Consider the following 17,714-nt stretch of genomic DNA (forward strand, 5'->3'; position numbering starts at 1 on the left):
GTAAAGTTCCATTCTGCAGGTATCAACTCTATCTAACCTCACCAGTTGCAACACTCATTCAAGTATAGAAATATAAACCATAAAGTTCCCATCTAATATCTTTATTGTAACCTGGTATATGATATCCAAGGCGTCCAGATTTTGGTGTAAACATTATATTTATCTGTAGAAATACTCAACAGTCTCTCATTCACCATAATCCAGTTCATTTTGAGTCTGAACCAAGGTATTGTTTTCAATGAAAGAAAATAGGGGTGAGCTGAATCATTAGCACAAGAGATAGCCATTGTGGTGGACAACCTGTGTAGCCTAGTAGGATCCCTGAGCAGGGTGGCTAGGCTGGTAATTAACAATCTTTATAAACACATGTAACACACAAATTACATAAAATGAGCTTTAAATAGTAGACCCTATCTTTACACTGAAATTGCAAGAGTTTATAAACTTTGCTTCTCGAATTTTCAAGGAGTTTACCTGCACTTCTCTGCATAACTAGTGATTAATTAATACTGTTTATTGAGGGCACTTATATTCGCTAACTGGCAACATATTTACATATCAACTATAAAGAAAATGTTACATTAAAAATAAGGGGAACAATCCTTTTGTACTAATGGTTCACAGTTCAGTTTGCCCTATTTAGTTCAGCACCTTTAACATCTATATCACCATCTCCCAACCTCTGCATCAACTTTCACTGCTTTCACTTTAGCCCCATAAGTGGAGGTTTCATTATAAATGCATCACTTGTACGTTACATGCTCATAGTTCCAAGAAATTCTCTTTTTATAATTGAGGTAAGGAAAGCAGAAAAGAGATTGTATCTCACAGTCAGTTGCAGCCCCACTCCCTAATTTGCCTAAAAGATGCTTTAACCTAAATTTCCCCTGACAAAACATTCACTAACCTACACGTGAGTGAAACTATCTGCTTGATCTGAGATTCTTATGTTAGGAATGGAGTCTACTAGGTTCCTTTTAAATGGCACGGGTGGCTCTATCTATTTTGTAAGTATATATATATATATTTATGGGACTCTTTTAAATGTTTTAAAAATATCAGTGACAATAACTTCCAGAAATTAGCAGATAGAACTAAAAAAGATACTAGCACAGAGGAGCTGTAAGTGGAAGTTAGTCTTTGAATTAGTTTAGTTTTAACAAAAATATGCATGTGGATTATGTGGTTCTGTATAATATTTTCAAAATTTGCAGAATTATTTAAGTGCCATCTTATATATACAGTATATGCACCATATATCTTAAGTGAACACTGAATGACATTGTGACTGCACTAAAACAATTGCATCCTGTATAATATCAGTTCAGCAATGTTATATGTGACACTCTAGCACCATGCGAAAACCTTGTGTCATCTTACTTGTCCACAAAAAGTTTTTTTTATATAAAAGGTATGAGCTTTTGAAACAAGTGCATACAGTTATGTGCACTATAGTGCACTATAGTTAAATGTTTATTAAACCTGCATTTCAATTAATTGTTGTCACTTAAGGTGTTTAGGTACTCTATGTGAGATATTGTTCAGGAGGAGAACTTGCAGTACCCAGGAACTGAAGAGATGTTCTGCCCTCTTGCAGCACTGTCATTTAATGGGGTCAATTTCCAGCAGCTGCATAATCTTTATAATCATAGGAGAGATGATACCTTGTTTATGCAGAGAATTTTTATTGGGGTGTGGGTCAGGCTGGTGCACACTATTAGAATAAAATATTTTTTTTTGTAATTGGGTAGGGTTGATAGAGAATGTAAGCAGTTATATTGAAATGTATTCCCGAATTAGGCGACCTTAGTAGTGCTATGATTCAATTGGGGAGTTATGTAATATTCTAACACAAATTTTTAAAAGGGCTGCAGGGTTTAAAAGTCATTTGAAAGGAAAAGATTGGGATAAAAAAACTCTACTGGCAAAACCCCCCACAATAACCCATGTGCTATCGCTCTCGAATATTTTACCAAAGATACCTCAGTATGAAAAGTTATGTCTTACTGAAACACAGTACTAGAGTTCTGCAAGAGGGTGCATGGAATGAAAGATATTCTTCCTGACTCCAACTTATGTAATGTGTATGCATAATGTAGAAAAATCTTATATCTGTGCACATGTAGTAACTAATAACAATAAATGCTACCTGCTGATTGGTTGCAATGCATTATTTGTAAGTATCAAACTAAAAACCATAGGGGTTATTGGGGAAGCTTAACACAAAAAACACAGCAATTGCCATATTATACACTTTGCACACTGTTAGGTTTTGTTCAAACATCTGCAGGTCTCCAGCATGAAAAGCAGAGCACAGCATGCCTCCTGCTGCCCCTGTAGTTTTCCCCACTAATACAACACTCACTGCATTAGTCAGCATTGTGCTGGTGGGAGGCACGTAGGTGTATGATTCACAAGTGTAAGTTAGAGAGCAGATGGAGCCTTCTGACACTGCTCTCTGCTTCTTGCTCCAGATTGAAAAAGTAGAGTGCAGCTTACCCTAGGGGGTCAAAAGGTTGCTAGAGATCAATTTTTACTATATGGTTACACCTTTGAGTATGGAAGATCTGCAGGATAGTAATGCAGCTTAAGCAAAAGGGAAATCAGTGTTACATGTTATGAAAGAGGAAGAGATGCTTTAAGGGTCTGCAGTATATAAATCAGGTTAAAATACTGTTTAGGATAATGCACAGAGAAAGGATATATGCTCTGTAAACCTCTAAAACACAGAAGGATAGGGAGGGGTTTAACCTCCACATTTTCTGTGTGTGTAAATTATGCATTGGGGGTTTCCGACTTGGTCAAGGTCATAACTTTCTCTTTCATTTCCACCCCCCCCATTCTTATATAACCTCACCATATAATACAGTTAAAATAGTTTGCATGTTTACAAAAGTTGCATATTCTTAAATCATAATAATGTTTCTTTAAAGGGGGATATATTCACTGTTGCTCAGATGCAGTTCACTCAAATGTCACTGCACAATAAATCCAAGAATACTTTAACGCAGTGTTGGACTGAGATAGAAGGGTCCTGCTCCGGCCTGGACTGGCAATCTGTGGTTTCTGGCAAATGCCAAAGGGGCTGCTATAAGATGCCATAGAAAATCACTATTTTTTGGCCTGGTCGGGGCTGTTTGGGCCTTTGTGTTCTTGGAATGCCAGGGCCTTTTTTTGACTCCCAATTAAGACCTGGTCCGACTAGAACCATAGGCCCACTCTCCAAAATATTTTTCCTCCTCTCCTCACCTAACCATTTTATTCTCCTAGTCTCTTTTCTTTACATAGAATACTCTGGCCTTCCATCTATTTCTCTTCTATGTTCCATAAAATAAATAGGCAACGACCATGAAATAGGCCAAATGCTTATAAGCAGGAGGGCTGACACCTGGGCCTACTTTAGGCTATAGACAATGATACACCTGAGAGCTGCTCCCTAAAACTGCTGCTTTAGGATATAGCTTTAGTGTCCCACCTGGCCCAGTTATTGAGGGGTCCTTAAATGTAATATTTAATACTGGGTCAACAAGGAAAAGTGGATTTCTGATGCCTCAACTACCCCCTCCCACCCAATGTCCAGAATTGCCTTAACCATTGAGCAAGATATGTAAAATAAGGCAATGGGTATCTAGGTCATGTGATAAAAGCACAGAGATAAATGTTTGTACATTATAAGTATACTGTAGATGTATCTAGAGACATTGATTGAATGTAATGAGCGCACATAACAATTTTGTAAGAGGAAATGCTTTTGCTGCCCCAATGCTTTGTTGTGTTTCACTGTGTCTTCCATATTACTTGGTGCATAATACCTCTTATATTTGCCCTAGCAGAGCTAAAACTGCTTATACACTTAGCACTTGACCCTAACTGCTGGTTTGATCCATATAAACTGCTAGTATATTTGCAATCTGAGTTGCAATTTGGCCCAATATACAGTGCTGCCTACTGCTTACTTTCCGAGCATCTAAATTCCTATCCTGGCAAAGTCAGATAAATGTATCTTTCCACAATATAACCACCTGGATTTTGGGCAATATAGCAAATACGAAAAGTCAGGTCTGCACACTCAAAGAGACTTTTGACTCAGGTGGTAAGATTGTAATATGCTTTACTAGTAAAAGGACACAAAATATACAACATAATGTTTTACAAAAAACAAGAAACATTTTGCATGATAATGGTATACATACCACCCTTGAGTACAGAAAATGGCAGACAAGAAATTACAAGTAGCGGATACACCTGCCAAAATGAGAATGACCCCAACGTTTCGGCACAATAGCCTTTGTCAAGGGTCAAGAATCCCCTTGACAAAGGCTATTGTGCCGAAACGTTGTGGTCATTCTCATTTTGGCAGGTGTATCCGCTACTTGTAATTTCTTGTCTGCCTTTTTCTGTACTCAAGGGTGGTATGTATACTATGATCATGCAAAATGTTTCTTGTTTTTTGTAAAACATTATGTTGTATATTTTGTGTCCTTTTACTAGTAAAGCATATTACAATCTTACCACCTGAGTCAAAAGTCTCTTTGAGTGTGCAGACCTGACTCTTCGTATTTGCTATATTTAGTTGCCCGGTAGGGGCGACTTATGGTTTTTCTTGCACCTCTTTTCTGATATTTGTTCCTTTATAATTTGATTTAGGTGTGCCCTCCATTTACCTGTATTTTCATATTTTGGGCAATATAGGTCTGATCACTACTAAGGGAATGCAGGCCATAAGGCCATAAGGGTGAAGACTACATCAATAAGCTCTGATGGGATTTTTAAACCTGACCAATAGATATCTGGTCGATATTCATCCAGTCAAATGCTGCTGTGAAGGCCAGAACCTTAAATGCTGGTGTATGGCCACCAAATGATTCTATTGTTTATTTTTTATCTTCAAAAGTAGATTACATAGATGTGGCAATAGATAACTGTTCTGATATTTTAGATGTTATCTGACTAATACTCTGTTTTTATAGTTTTATGTAATATGTTTTGTTAGTGCAAAAAACTTTCGCAAACACCTTTGTGATTAGCGACCATGTATGCGTCCTTTTTGACTGATTGACTTCCTTAAAATGGCTTTTGCGAACATTCGCAGCCACAAAGCGTTTTTTTGCGACAGAATATTTAACGAAACTACCGAAACTGATTTGTGGGAGGAGGGGGTTATTCTTCAATTTTACAGAACACTGGTAAGGCCCCATTTAGAATATGCTGTACCATTGTGGCCTCCAGTGCTCCAATGGGATATTATTGAATAAGAGAGGGTCCAGAGAAGGGCAACCAAGCTGATAAAAGGTATGGAAAATCTTAGCTATGAGGAAAGTTGGGGTTGTTCATGCTTGAGAAGAGGCGTTTGAGGGGTGATATGATAACTATGTGTAAATACTGTATATAAGGGGATCATATAATACTCTATCTAATATTTTATTTACCAGTAGGAAAGGAGGTTCCAGCTAAATTTCTAGAAGGGAGGGTTTACAGTGAGAGCTGTGAAAATGTGGAATTCTCTCCCTGAAACAGTTGTACAGGTTGATATATTAGATAGCTTTAAAAAAGAGTTGGATGGCAAGTGAGGGAATACACGGTTATGAAAGATAGCTCATAGTATAAGTTGATCCATGGACTAGTCCGATTGCCATCTTTGAGTCAGGAAGGAGTTTTCTGCATTCCTCTGGACCAACCAGCAGTTAGGCAGGTTATATGTAGACTTAAAAGGTTTAACTTTAACTTAACTTTGGCTGTGTGTCTTTTTACAACCTAACTCACTATGTTACTTGTAACTAAAAGTCATGTGGAACCTTCTTTTTATTGCTTCTAAGTGGTTGCTGCAGTCACCCGGAGAGGAACAGTGTTATGATTGACTGGACACCACATAACACATTTATCAATCCCTCTTATTTTGAATGAGTGAAAAAAAGCTAGCCAGATAAGTCATACATTGTATTTTACCCATATACTGATTAACCATGGGGGGCTGCCACAATCTTCTATGTATTGCTATAAAAACAGTTTTCATATCTGTAAAATTACGAGTTATGTGGCCTACAAAAAAAAACATTTTAATTCTCAAATGGGGGCAAAAATTGTTGGCTGATGCTGCTTTTGTATGCACCAACAACAGAGTGATATTTTTGAGAACATCAGGGGTCTGTGCTTTATAAGACATTATACAGCAGTGTTTCTCCAACTGTAGGGTTCCCACCCCCTGGGGAATCCAGAGCAGAAGCAATGGTTCACAACCTGAAGTTTCAAGATGGTGATATTTAAGAAGAATTCTGTGCATATTTGCTGTCTTACTGTCCATTATTCATCTTTCATTTATACAGTTTATTCTATGGCACTCCATTAAATATTCATGCCAGATTAAGTTAAAGTTAAAAGCCAAGTGAAAAAATCGTATATGGTCTGTTCATTCAGCCAAATAATTATGCATGTCCTCCTTTTTGCAGGGTATATTTTTCCATTATAGTACATATGTACATGTTGCATTGCCCTGCACTGGAAATTAGTCCTTTATATTATAAGATATATTGTTTACAGTAACCTTGTCCACAAGGGAGGAGGGGTATATTATTAATTCATAGAGCAGTCTCTGTTAAGATCACAACAGATTTTTTTACTGGCAGTTGCCTGAGCTGTCTCTTGATATCACTCAATTCCTCGGTTTTCCCCCTCCCACAATCGCAATATCACTGCAGGATGAGTGTATTTACTGTGCATGCATGAAGAGAAAGCAGACAAGCTGTTATTAAAGTTATTTTTACATAAAATCATAAACATAGAACTACATGCCCTGTGCTATGCAGCAAATGATCTGAAATGTTTTCAATTAGTGATGAGTTAAAGTAGCCTGTTTTTCTGCATAACAATTTGTGAAACCATGAAAAAGTTAACAAAATGCTGAAATTCGGCCAAATGCATTGGAGTCAATGGGCATTGTTTAGCGGCGGATTTCTTGCACCAAAACCATTAGAGTCAATGAGTTTTTTAATGTGTTTTTTTTCTCAAGCCAAATTCATTGGAGTCAATGGGGTTTTTATTCTCATGTGAAATGTTAGGCTGGTGCCATAAGATCGGTATGTAAAATATGTCATTTTAACCATATTCGTTTTTAGGGTTTAGTTCTCCTTTAAGATCCAGGTAGGATTAGCTTTAACCGACCTCTCTAACGGGACAGACATCTATATAGCTGATTGACTATTCATGCAGTTTTGTAATTTACAGCCAGCACCATACTAGCATCTCAGGCTTATAAGACATTTGTCCTTGATTGGTTAAAACCAGAGGCATTGCTAGGTCTAGAAAAGATAAGGATTATGGATCCACAACTACACAATTCACCATACATCTCACTACTCACCTTCTTTTTTTATGATTATCTCTCCTCTTTTATTCTTATATGTTGGACAATCCTGCCTGTCTTCATATTTTCCACATGATTCTTTTCCCATATTCTTCTTTTCCTCTTTTGTGATAACACATTCTGATTTTTCTCCTTTCACACTTTTCTCATCTCCTGAGGGGTTCTATACTCTTCATCCTAAATTTTACTAAAGCATAATTGTTTTATTACTACCATTGAGGAGATCCATTTTGCTCTGTGGAAAAATAAAATGGGAAATGAGAGTAGAAATAACAATGCCTGTGACCCGATCCTTACTTAGAACTTCTGACAAGAGGCTGCCATAAGCAACACTCTGACTGTTTTAAGTGGCAAAGGTTCAAATTTGAATCTCCGCACAATCAAAGAGTGACTGCCCATCAGAAATGATATGGAAGGGTCTGTCAGTATTTTATGGTTGGCATTCTAAGGGCTCAAGTAAAGGGGTGCCACCAAAATTAAGAGTCTAAAGCAACTGCATGGGTCACTTTGCCCTTGAGCAAGCCTTGGAGGCCAGGTACATCAAGCTGTTACAGTGTAGGTGGCATAGGATGAGTGCATAAATGAGTATCTTAGCTGTTGCTTGTGAAAGAAAAAAGTACGACAACACTGTCAAGTTTGTGTAAGACGACATGACGAGTTTTTTATACTGCATTGGGATGGGCATTGTCCTGTTCTGCTCATTTGTTCAGGCACAGTCTAACCACTATAACTGCCCAGCACTACATCAAAGTTCTAGCTGTTCCTTCCTCTTATAAAACTATGAATCGAAATGTAATTTATTTAAAGGAAGAAGCAAAGTAACAGAAGGTAGTTCTGGGTTTCAACCAATGACACTCTCATTTTCAGTGGAAGTGTAGTTCTGATCATATAACCTATACTCATTGTAAATAATGAACAAGGGTCGGGTCCGATGAAAATATCAATGCCTCACAAGCTACTATCTTTTCTTTTGTTCCACAGGAATTTGACTTGAATGAAAGCAACTTTGGAAAGAGCTGGAACAACACCAATGGCTATGTATGCTTTGAAATCTTCAAGAATGAATCACTTCGTACACTTGTACACTTCTGGTTTATACACTGGGTTTTATTTTGGGCTTCACGGGCAACAGCCTTGTGCTTCTTATCCTCATAAAGTTTTGCCACACATTTTCTACTACTGAGAACTTTTTGCTTCACCTGACAGATCTTCTCATGCTACTTACTTTCTTTGCTATAAGAGAGTCTGTGGCAGGCTGGGTATTTGGCAGTGTAGTATATTTTTCTGTGACTTTACCAATGGAGTAATATAGAGGGTGCTATGCTGCACCTACAGTAGTTTCTCCTCTCTCTCTTGTACAGCAGGGTTGCACCATGATGTTTGGTGTTATTAGATGTTCCTTGCTGCATAAACATTCAGAAAGTTGCTGCTAATGTGCCACCTGTTTCTGGAACCTTAATATAATATGCAGAACACTGAAAGATTGAACAGTGAACACAACATGGTGTCAGAAGGTTTTCATAAGGAATAGGAACAGGAATAGGAACATGTGCTCAGGGTCGGATTTACATAGCGGGTGCCGCTAGGCCCACTTTAGTTTGTTGTCCCTGTCCCCTCCCCTTTATTCGTGCAAAGTTTTATCATTGGGACTGGAGCAATGGTGGATTGGTGCACGGGAAATTTAAAAAATGATTGATTATCTCCAGTGCTTTCCCCAGTGTTTTTGAACCAATGTGGGTGTGCTTGGGCAGCATGCCACCCCCTAAAATCCTGCCACCCTAGGCCCGGGCCTTGGTGGCCTTTCCACAAATCGACGCCTGCACGTTCTCTAAGAAGTAGCTGGATGAGACATCTCTGCAGTCCCAAGCAAATATTCTAAAGAACCTCAGCAGTCTCCAGTAAACATGAATACTGATACTGCAAACAAACTGCTTGTTAAGCTGCATAGCAATGGATCATTTCAAACCTCCATAGCCCATGTGTATGAGCAGCAATCTGTCTGAGAACTGGTGCAGATGGGCGTAGAAATGTACACTATTTCTTACAGCAGCAGGGCTGGAGCAAAAGCCTGAGCCAACACAGATTGCACAGTATTGGGGATGAGGCACTGGAGGTGTCTAACGCCAAGGGGATTGCACAGACACAAGCCAGATCCTTTGGCTTTGTGATGCAAGCATTTCAAGCTTATTTTCAAAAAGAAATGTTGTATTTGAAAGGTGCCAGTTTTTTTATTCACACTTTTGTAGAAAATCAATGCATAGACACATTTGCTACTGAACTAAAACTAAAAGCAGCTAACTGTGAATTCAAAGATCAGGAGGAGTGCTTGAGAAACAAAAAAGTGTTCAGTATAACAAATACTCATTTAAAGGAGAAGTTGCTTGAATGCAAAGAGTTAACTATAGAAAGGGCAATTGAAAACGCTAAAGAAATCATAGCAGCTCAAACAACTGCAATCGCAAGTGCTACTTTAGACAGCAGTGTTCATGCTATACAAATCCCAGAGAGACACAACAACCCCCTAAGTACAGTAAATGTACATCCTCTGCGAATCTACAGCCTGAATCAAGCGCTCAGACAAAGCCATGAAGCAGATGTGGCAGAAGCACCCTCCCCAGCAGAGTCCTGCATATGAAGTAGAATGCAATAAATGCAAAAGGAGAAATCATTTTGCCTAAAATGTGCAAGGCAAGAAATCCTCATACAAACCCTTTAAAGGGCAAGGAAATTGTAAACATAATTGCTGCTTCAGTTCTAGGCATACCGGTTGAGGATTCAGCCATTGCTTCCAATCCTCTGTGTGTACTGCCTTTTGTGACATCTGCTGGCCGCTTCAGGATATAACCACACAGTACATTGAAGCAAACTCCCATGATTCATCCTATCTTCACTGAGACAGACAGTGGATTCTGCGCACTTCAAGCGATCCAAGGCAGTGCATGCGCATTAAACTGCACTAGTGAGCGCGCTTTCATAGCTAGAGCGAACGTGGTGCGCGTAATGGTTTTGGCGCATGCGCAATAGACCAACCGGCACAATACTTATTGCGAAGCACAAAGTAAATGTCGGCGCGGAATAGGAGTACATACACTTTTCTACAACGATGCTTAACAGGTCAACGGAACGGATTTGGCAGAAATGAACTTAGCGATCATGGAACATCTTGGGCTGGACTTTCATATTATGGGGGATATAAAAAAATACTTTCCTTATCCTATAAAGATGTCAACGCTTTATTCATTACTGCTCTAAAAAAACACAGAGTAGCCCCAGACAGGTCACAGATATTGTATTTAATCTATACACTAGGGCTGAAGCAAATTACGTGCCAGCTTAATTCATTTCTCAAATGGCAGCAAAGTAACCAAACCCACTGCTTGGTTGAACAGTCTAGTTATCACAGAAAAGAAAAATGGATCTCTGCTAGTGTGCTTGGGCTCCAGGGACTAAGACAGTATTTCATCACAACACCTGAGGATGTAATAAGCAACTTAGCTGAAAAGAAGCTGTTCACTATCCTAGATGACAAAGATGGACATTGGTAGATTAACTCTAAAGAGGAACATGATGCCATTTTACAAAGAGTCATGGACAGAGCACACAAGTCGCAGGTTATGTTTTATGAAGACAAACTTCAGTACCAAGTAAGCAAAGTGCACTACATGGGGCACATCATTTCCAGTGAAAGAGTCTGACCCTGACAAAGTTAAGGCAATTACAGAGATGCCAAATCCACATGACAAAAAAGTTTACAGAGGCTGCTAGGTATGATTCACTATCTTGCACAGTATATTCCACATGAAGCAAGTATAACTTTAACAATGAGAAAGTGGTCTATTCCATTGCTATTGCTGTGGCTCTCCCGTTGCACCTTCTACAAAAACTGAAAGATTCAGAGCTGTTGGCACTTAAACAAATTTACAACAATGGTTGGCCAAACTGGAATAGGTCAACTGCCAAAGCAGCACAATTTTATTGGCCTTTGAGACACGAAATTCATATTGAAGATGGCTTAGTAATTATAGGTGACAAATTCATCATCCCTAAAAGCTGCAGGTCACATATAAAAGGCTGCGTGTAGCACTCCAAGGGATCCAAAGATCAAAGGCTTGAATACGCACATACTGGCCCAATATTGGAAAAAGATATTGAACTAAGAGAAACTAAAAGAACTTCCTGTTGCATTCTTCCCCCTCATGGCTTGGTCCTCCCTCCTTAGCCCTCCCTCCTCAGCCCTTAGCCTGGCAGGGCTAAGGAGGGAGGACCGAGCCACGAAAGGGGAGATTACAAAGCAAGTGTGGGCAGCACGGAGGTTTGACTGCAGCCTCTTCGGATCAGTGAGTAAGAGGCGAGTCTGCACGCTTCTTTGTTGGGAGAGCACACGCAGGAGCATGTGTTCTCCTGATGATGTCCTCAAATGCGTTCCGTACAAGTCCAGGGGGGTGGGCAAGTGCTAATATATATGTTCACGCATAACACTTCACCAATGGACTCACCAAGTTAAGTAGGTGGCCCAGGCCCTCAGCTCAAGGGAGTGGACAATCCGTATGTAGATAAATTTTGGAGCAAGGCACTCTAGTAGATCTATAGGCTAGATGTGACCTACTAGAGTGCCTTGCTCCAACATTTGTTTATCTATATACCCAGTCTAATGGCATGGTTGAATGCGCAGTCTAAACTGTTAAAAAGACTTAGTTAAAGCTGCTCAAACTGGGCTTGATCCACACTTAGCTCTGATGAATTTGAGAAACTACTGCAGGTGCAGCATAGAGCCCTCTATATTACTTCAGTGGTAAAGTTACAGACAAATACACTACACACAGCTACTCCCAGCTTGTAGGAGTCATCAGCTGTGGAAATGAGGAGGCTAAGCTCCTGATGCAAATAGAAAAGGCTGCTAGCATGAGGAAAGTAATGATAATGATGGATTTTAATTACCCAGATATTGACTGGAGCAACAGTACTACCATTAGAGTTAATGGGAATAAGATAATAAACTTGATACATGACAATTTTATAGCACAGGTTGTTGAGGAGCCAATCAGAAATCATGCTCTACTGGATTTAGTGATCTCTAATGAACCATAATTTATAGCAAATGTGCAAGTAATTGAACCCCTGGGTAATAGTGACCATAATGTTATCTCATTTAATGTCTGGTGCAAAAAACAAATATACACTGCGGCAACAAAAACCATGAATTTCAGAAAAGCTAATTTTAGCTTTTAATTGCAGAGCATTGATTGGGGCATTATGTTTTCTGCTAAAAACACAGAACAGAAACTGTTGTCATTTAAAATGATATTAAAATAATAAATATAAACATTATCATAAGGGGCCTATTTATTAAACCTCTAATGTTTGTTGTCAAGTTTTTAAAGGGGAAAAACTTGAACTTCTGGAGGAAAACCCCAAATTTTTTAGATTTCCCATGCTCTGAAGCTGCAAAAAATTTTAACCCAAAAATACTCTGGCTAAAACCTGTCGAAATCATATAGAAGTCAATGGCAGATGGCCCCTTTAACAATTGGAACATGTTTTTTTACCTTAAGGATTCTCTGTAGTTTGAGGCTATTTGCTCTGGTTTTGCTTCAATAATATAATAAATTCGTTTTCGGGAGGAGAATTCGATAAAGTCAAGTCTTTGTAGTGACTTTCGGACCATATTTTCAAAAAGTTTTATTGGTAAATTCAGTGAATATAGGTATGAGGGTTTGGTCAAATTTTTTTTTTAATAAAGTAAAAAAAGTTGAGTTTTAGTAAATAACTCCCTAAATGTTGTAAAACAGCAATAAAATAGAAATTCGGAAGGCAAAGATAGAAAATGAGGATCACATTGCAGCAGTGGCTAAGACTAACCCCAAAAGTATATAAATAGTAAAAAGATGCAGGCTAAGAGTGTGGCTCTATTGTGGCTATATTGAAAATGCAATAGTGTATACAATAGAGGAGTCAGAGTTCCAAGACCTACCTCATAGCTGTACTATTGAATCACCCCAGAATAGTCGGTGGCTAGCTCAGGATATGGTTCCTAAAGCTTTAATTAAAATTCATGTGAATAAGGCACCAGGGCCAGATCAAATACACCCTTGGGTAGTAAGAGAGCTTAATTTAGTTTTACGCCGGCCTATATTTTTGATTTTCTAAGACTTGCTTTTCATCTGGTATGGTACCTATGGATTGGTGGAGAGCTGATATAATTCTTATATTTAAAAAGGGATTACAATCTCAGCCTTGCAATTATAGGCTGACATCCATGGTGGGCAAATTATTTGAAGGCTTGTCAAGGGATCAAATTCAAAATGTTGTCCTAGTGAATGGCATTATGTGTAGCAATCAGCATGGCTTTATGAAGGATGGGTCATGTCAGACAAATTTGATTGCTTTTTATGAATTGGTAACTAAGATGCTGGGACAGCGGGGAAGCAGTAGATGCGATCTATTTGAATTTTGCTAAAGTGTTTGATACAGTGCCCCACAAATAACTGCGTTTTAAACTAAGGACCGTGTTTGTAGATGACACAAAACTATGCAGCCCAATTACTTCTATCCAGGATGCAGCATCCTTGCAACAGGATCTTGACAAACTGGCAATCTGGGCAGCTAATTGGCAAATGAGATTCAATGTTGATAAATGTAAAGTCATACACCTTGGATGTAAAAATATGCAAGCCAGTAATACCCTTAATGGGACTGAACTAGGCAATTCCATAATGAAAAAGAACCTTGGAGTCCTTGTAGATGATAAACTTGGCTGTAGCAATGCCAGTCAGCAGCATCAAGGGCAAACAAGGTCTTGCGCTGTATTAAAAGGGGCATGGATTCACAGGAGGGGGTTATTCTTCCATTTTACAGAGCACTGTTAAGGCCCCATCTAGAATATGCCGTACAGTTTTGGTCTCCATCACTCAAACTGAATATTATTGAATTAGAGAGGGTCCAGAGAAGGCAACTAAACTGGTAAAAGGTATGGAAAATCTCAGTTATGAGGAAAGACTGGCCAAGTTGAGGTTGTTCATGCTGGAGAAGAGGCGCTTAACTGATGATATGATAAATATGTATAAATATATAAGGGGATCATATAATAATCTCTCTAATGCTTTATTTACCAGTAAGTCCTTCCAACTGACACAAGGTCATCCATTCCTATTAAAAGAAAGGAGGTTCAGCCTAAATATTCAGAAGGGTTTTTTCAAAGAGAGCTGTGAAGATGTGGAATTCTCTCCCTGAATCAGTAATTCTGGCTGATACATTACATATATATGGAGGGCTTTTTAGGGTACCCCATAAACAGCACTCTGATTGTTTTAAGTGGCAAAGGTTCAAATTTGAATCTCTCGCCAATCAAAGGTTGACTGTCCATTAGAAATGCTATAGAAGGGTCTGTCAGTATTTTGTGGTTGGCATTTTCATGGCTCAAGTAAATGGGTGACTCAGACATTAAGGGCACATTTACTAAAGGGTGAATTGTGATTTGTTTTGGCATAAATTTGCCAAAAGGGTGATTCTCAGCGAATTCATCAATTTACTAAAAGGTGGAGATGAAAATTCTCTAATGAAAACCCAGTAATTTATCAAAGTGCAAAGGTTACCCTTTTCGCCAAAGTGTACAGGTTCAGGCTTGTAAAGATAGAGCAGACACTTTTAATTCACAATGAACATTCCATGCTACTTTTCTCCATGGCGAAAATTCACTTGAGAATTTTCCATTCTACTATTGTATGGGGAAATATACTGTCAAATTTCTACCAGGATAGAATACACCACATTGAAAAAGTGAACTTACGATTTTAGTAAATATGGAGGTGTGTTGTGAAAATACACCTGGAGAAGCGAGGCAAACTTTGGTGAGGAAAATTCACTCTTTAGTAAATGTGCCCCGGTGAGTCTAAAGCAACTGCCTGGGTCACCTTGCCCTTGAGCAAGCCTTGGAGGCCAGGTTCATCAAGTTGTTACAGTGTAGATGGCATAGGATGAGTGCATGAATGAGTATCTTAGCTGTTGCTTGTGAAAGAAAAGGGTACGACTTTGCCAATATTGTGTAGGACGACGTGACAAGTTTTCTGTATCACGTTATATCGGGATGGGCATCGTCATGTCTTCTGCTCATTTGTTCAGGCACAGTCTAACCACTATAACTGCCCAGCACTACATCAAAGTTCTAGCTTCTTATAAAACTATAAATCAAAATGTAATATATTTCAAGGAAGAAGCAGAAGGTAGTTCTGGATCTCGACAAATGAGACTCTCATTCTCAGTGGAATTGTAGACCTGATCATATAACCTATACTCATTGTGAATAGTGAACAAGGGTTGGGTCCGATGAAAATATCAATGCCTCTCAAGCTACTATCTTTTCTTTTATTCCACAGGAATTGGACTGGAATGAAAGCAACTATGGAGAGAGCTTGAACGACGCCAGTGACTATGTACCATGCTTTAAACCCTTAAAGAATGAATCACTTGTTACACTTGTACACTTTCAGAGATATTTTATCCCTCTGGTTTATACACTGGTTTTTATTTTGGGTTCTATGGGCAATAGCCTTGTGCTTCTTATCCTCATAAAGTTTCGCCGCAATCGTTCTACTACGGAGAACTTTTTGCTTCACTTGGCCTTGGCAGATCTTCTCATGCTACTGACTTTTCCATTTGCTATAACAGAGTCTGTGGCAGGCTGGGTATTTGGCAGCTTCCTCTGTAAGCTTGTAGGAGTCATCAGCCGTGTCAACTATATGTGCAGCAGCCTCCTCCTTGGGTGCATCAGTGTGGATCGTTACATATCCATCATCCATGCCATTCATACCTTTAGAAGTCGGCGTTTGGTTGCTGTTCACCTCCCTTGCTTTGGGGTGTGGGCCTTGTGTTTCCTACTGTCAATGCCAAATCTGTTTGTTTTGGGAATACAGGAGAATGGAAATGTAGTAACATGTACATATCACCAAAACCACTTCCCCAGCAATAGATGGTGGCAGACAGGTAGATTTCTCAATCACATTGTGGGTTTCCTGCTCCCACTAATGATTATGGGATTTTGTTACGCCCATATAGTGGCTGCTCTCTGTCGGTCTTCACGATTGGAGAAGAAAAAGGCTGTAAGGCTGGCCATAGTGGTCACTGGAGTCTTTTTCTTATGCTGGACCCCCTACAATGTGACAGTGTTTATTGACACTATGGATCAGCTGGGATTGGTGCAGAATTGCAAAATACAGAAGGAGCTTCCAATTGCAATCATTGTCACAGAGTTCCTGGGTTATATACATTGTTGTCTCAATCCTATTCTCTATGCATTTGTGGGGGTTAAGTTTAGGAATGAGGCCCTGCGAATCCTGCGCAAAGCTGGCTGTTTGCGATCGCTGATGTCAGAAGTCACATTCAATTTTGACAGAAAGAGTAGTGCCACTGACTCTGAAAATGGTACCGTCATGTCTAGCTTCTAGCTTTCCAAGTGAAATAGTAAATGGAAAGTCTTTAATGGGGAGCTATCACGAAAATGAAAATTTTATTTAAGCTTCCTTGTACTGAAGTTAGAAATTTTCTAAATGCAATCAATTAAATATTCTGCATCATTTCTGAAATAATCAAGTATATATTCATTATCGCTCTCTCAACATTCTGTCTTTGTGCAGCAGGTGGGTGTCAGATATTCATTGACAGTTAGATCCAATATATCTTATAGGGGGGCTTATTTTTCTAGCAGATGAATTAGAGATCACTCAAATAACCGATTCCAGTACAAACAAAATCTAACAAAATAAATGCCTTTTGCACAAATTCTGCATGTAGAGAGACATGATTTCTGATGATTTTAATAGAGTGAGCTCTAATACATCTTCTAGGCAAACTATATATTGGACCTAACTGTCAATGAATATCTGACACCCAGCTCCTGCATAAAGACAGAATGAAGAGAAACAGATGCTGAGAGAGGAATAGTGAAGATATCGTTTTCCAGAAAGTTCCGAATTACGGAAAGGCTGTCTCTTGTAGACTAAATTATAATCAAATAATCCCAATTTTTAAAAATGATTTCCCTTTTCTCTGTAACAATAAACAGTACTTTATACTTGATCTAAACTAAGACATAATTAATCCTTATTGGAAGCAAAACCAGCCTATTGGGTTTATTTAATGTTTACATGATTTTCTAGTAGGCTTAAGGTATGAAGATTTAGAAAGTTTCTTATTTCAGTATGCTGAAGCTAAAATTACATTTTAATTTTCGTGATAGTTCCCCTTTACAAAGTGTGGAATGGCCTGCATGCGCGTAAATAAGAAGTCAGAATGTAGATCATTGTATAAAAAAGTGAGTTTGCTATAATGCTGAAGTTATTTTTCATTTTTTATGCTTGCA

At 38.8% G+C, this 17,714-nt stretch overlaps 1 protein-coding gene across 1 annotated transcript; it reads left to right on the plus strand.

Annotated features, from left to right (window-relative positions):
• Nucleotides 1–922: 922 nt before the first annotated feature.
• On the plus strand, nt 923–17,062 carry cxcr5.S (C-X-C motif chemokine receptor 5 S homeolog). Its single transcript, XM_041571360.1, has 3 exons — nt 923–1,007; nt 8,342–8,398; nt 15,733–17,062. Exons 1-3 carry the CDS (start codon nt 948–950, stop codon nt 16,798–16,800), a joined length of 1,185 nt encoding a protein of 394 aa, XP_041427294.1. The 5' UTR covers nt 923–947; the 3' UTR covers nt 16,801–17,062.
• Nucleotides 17,063–17,714: the final 652 nt, after the last annotated feature.

This window comes from Xenopus laevis, chromosome 7S, assembly GCF_017654675.1.
Source record: "Xenopus laevis strain J_2021 chromosome 7S, Xenopus_laevis_v10.1, whole genome shotgun sequence".
Lineage (NCBI taxonomy): Eukaryota > Metazoa > Chordata > Amphibia > Anura > Pipidae > Xenopus > Xenopus laevis.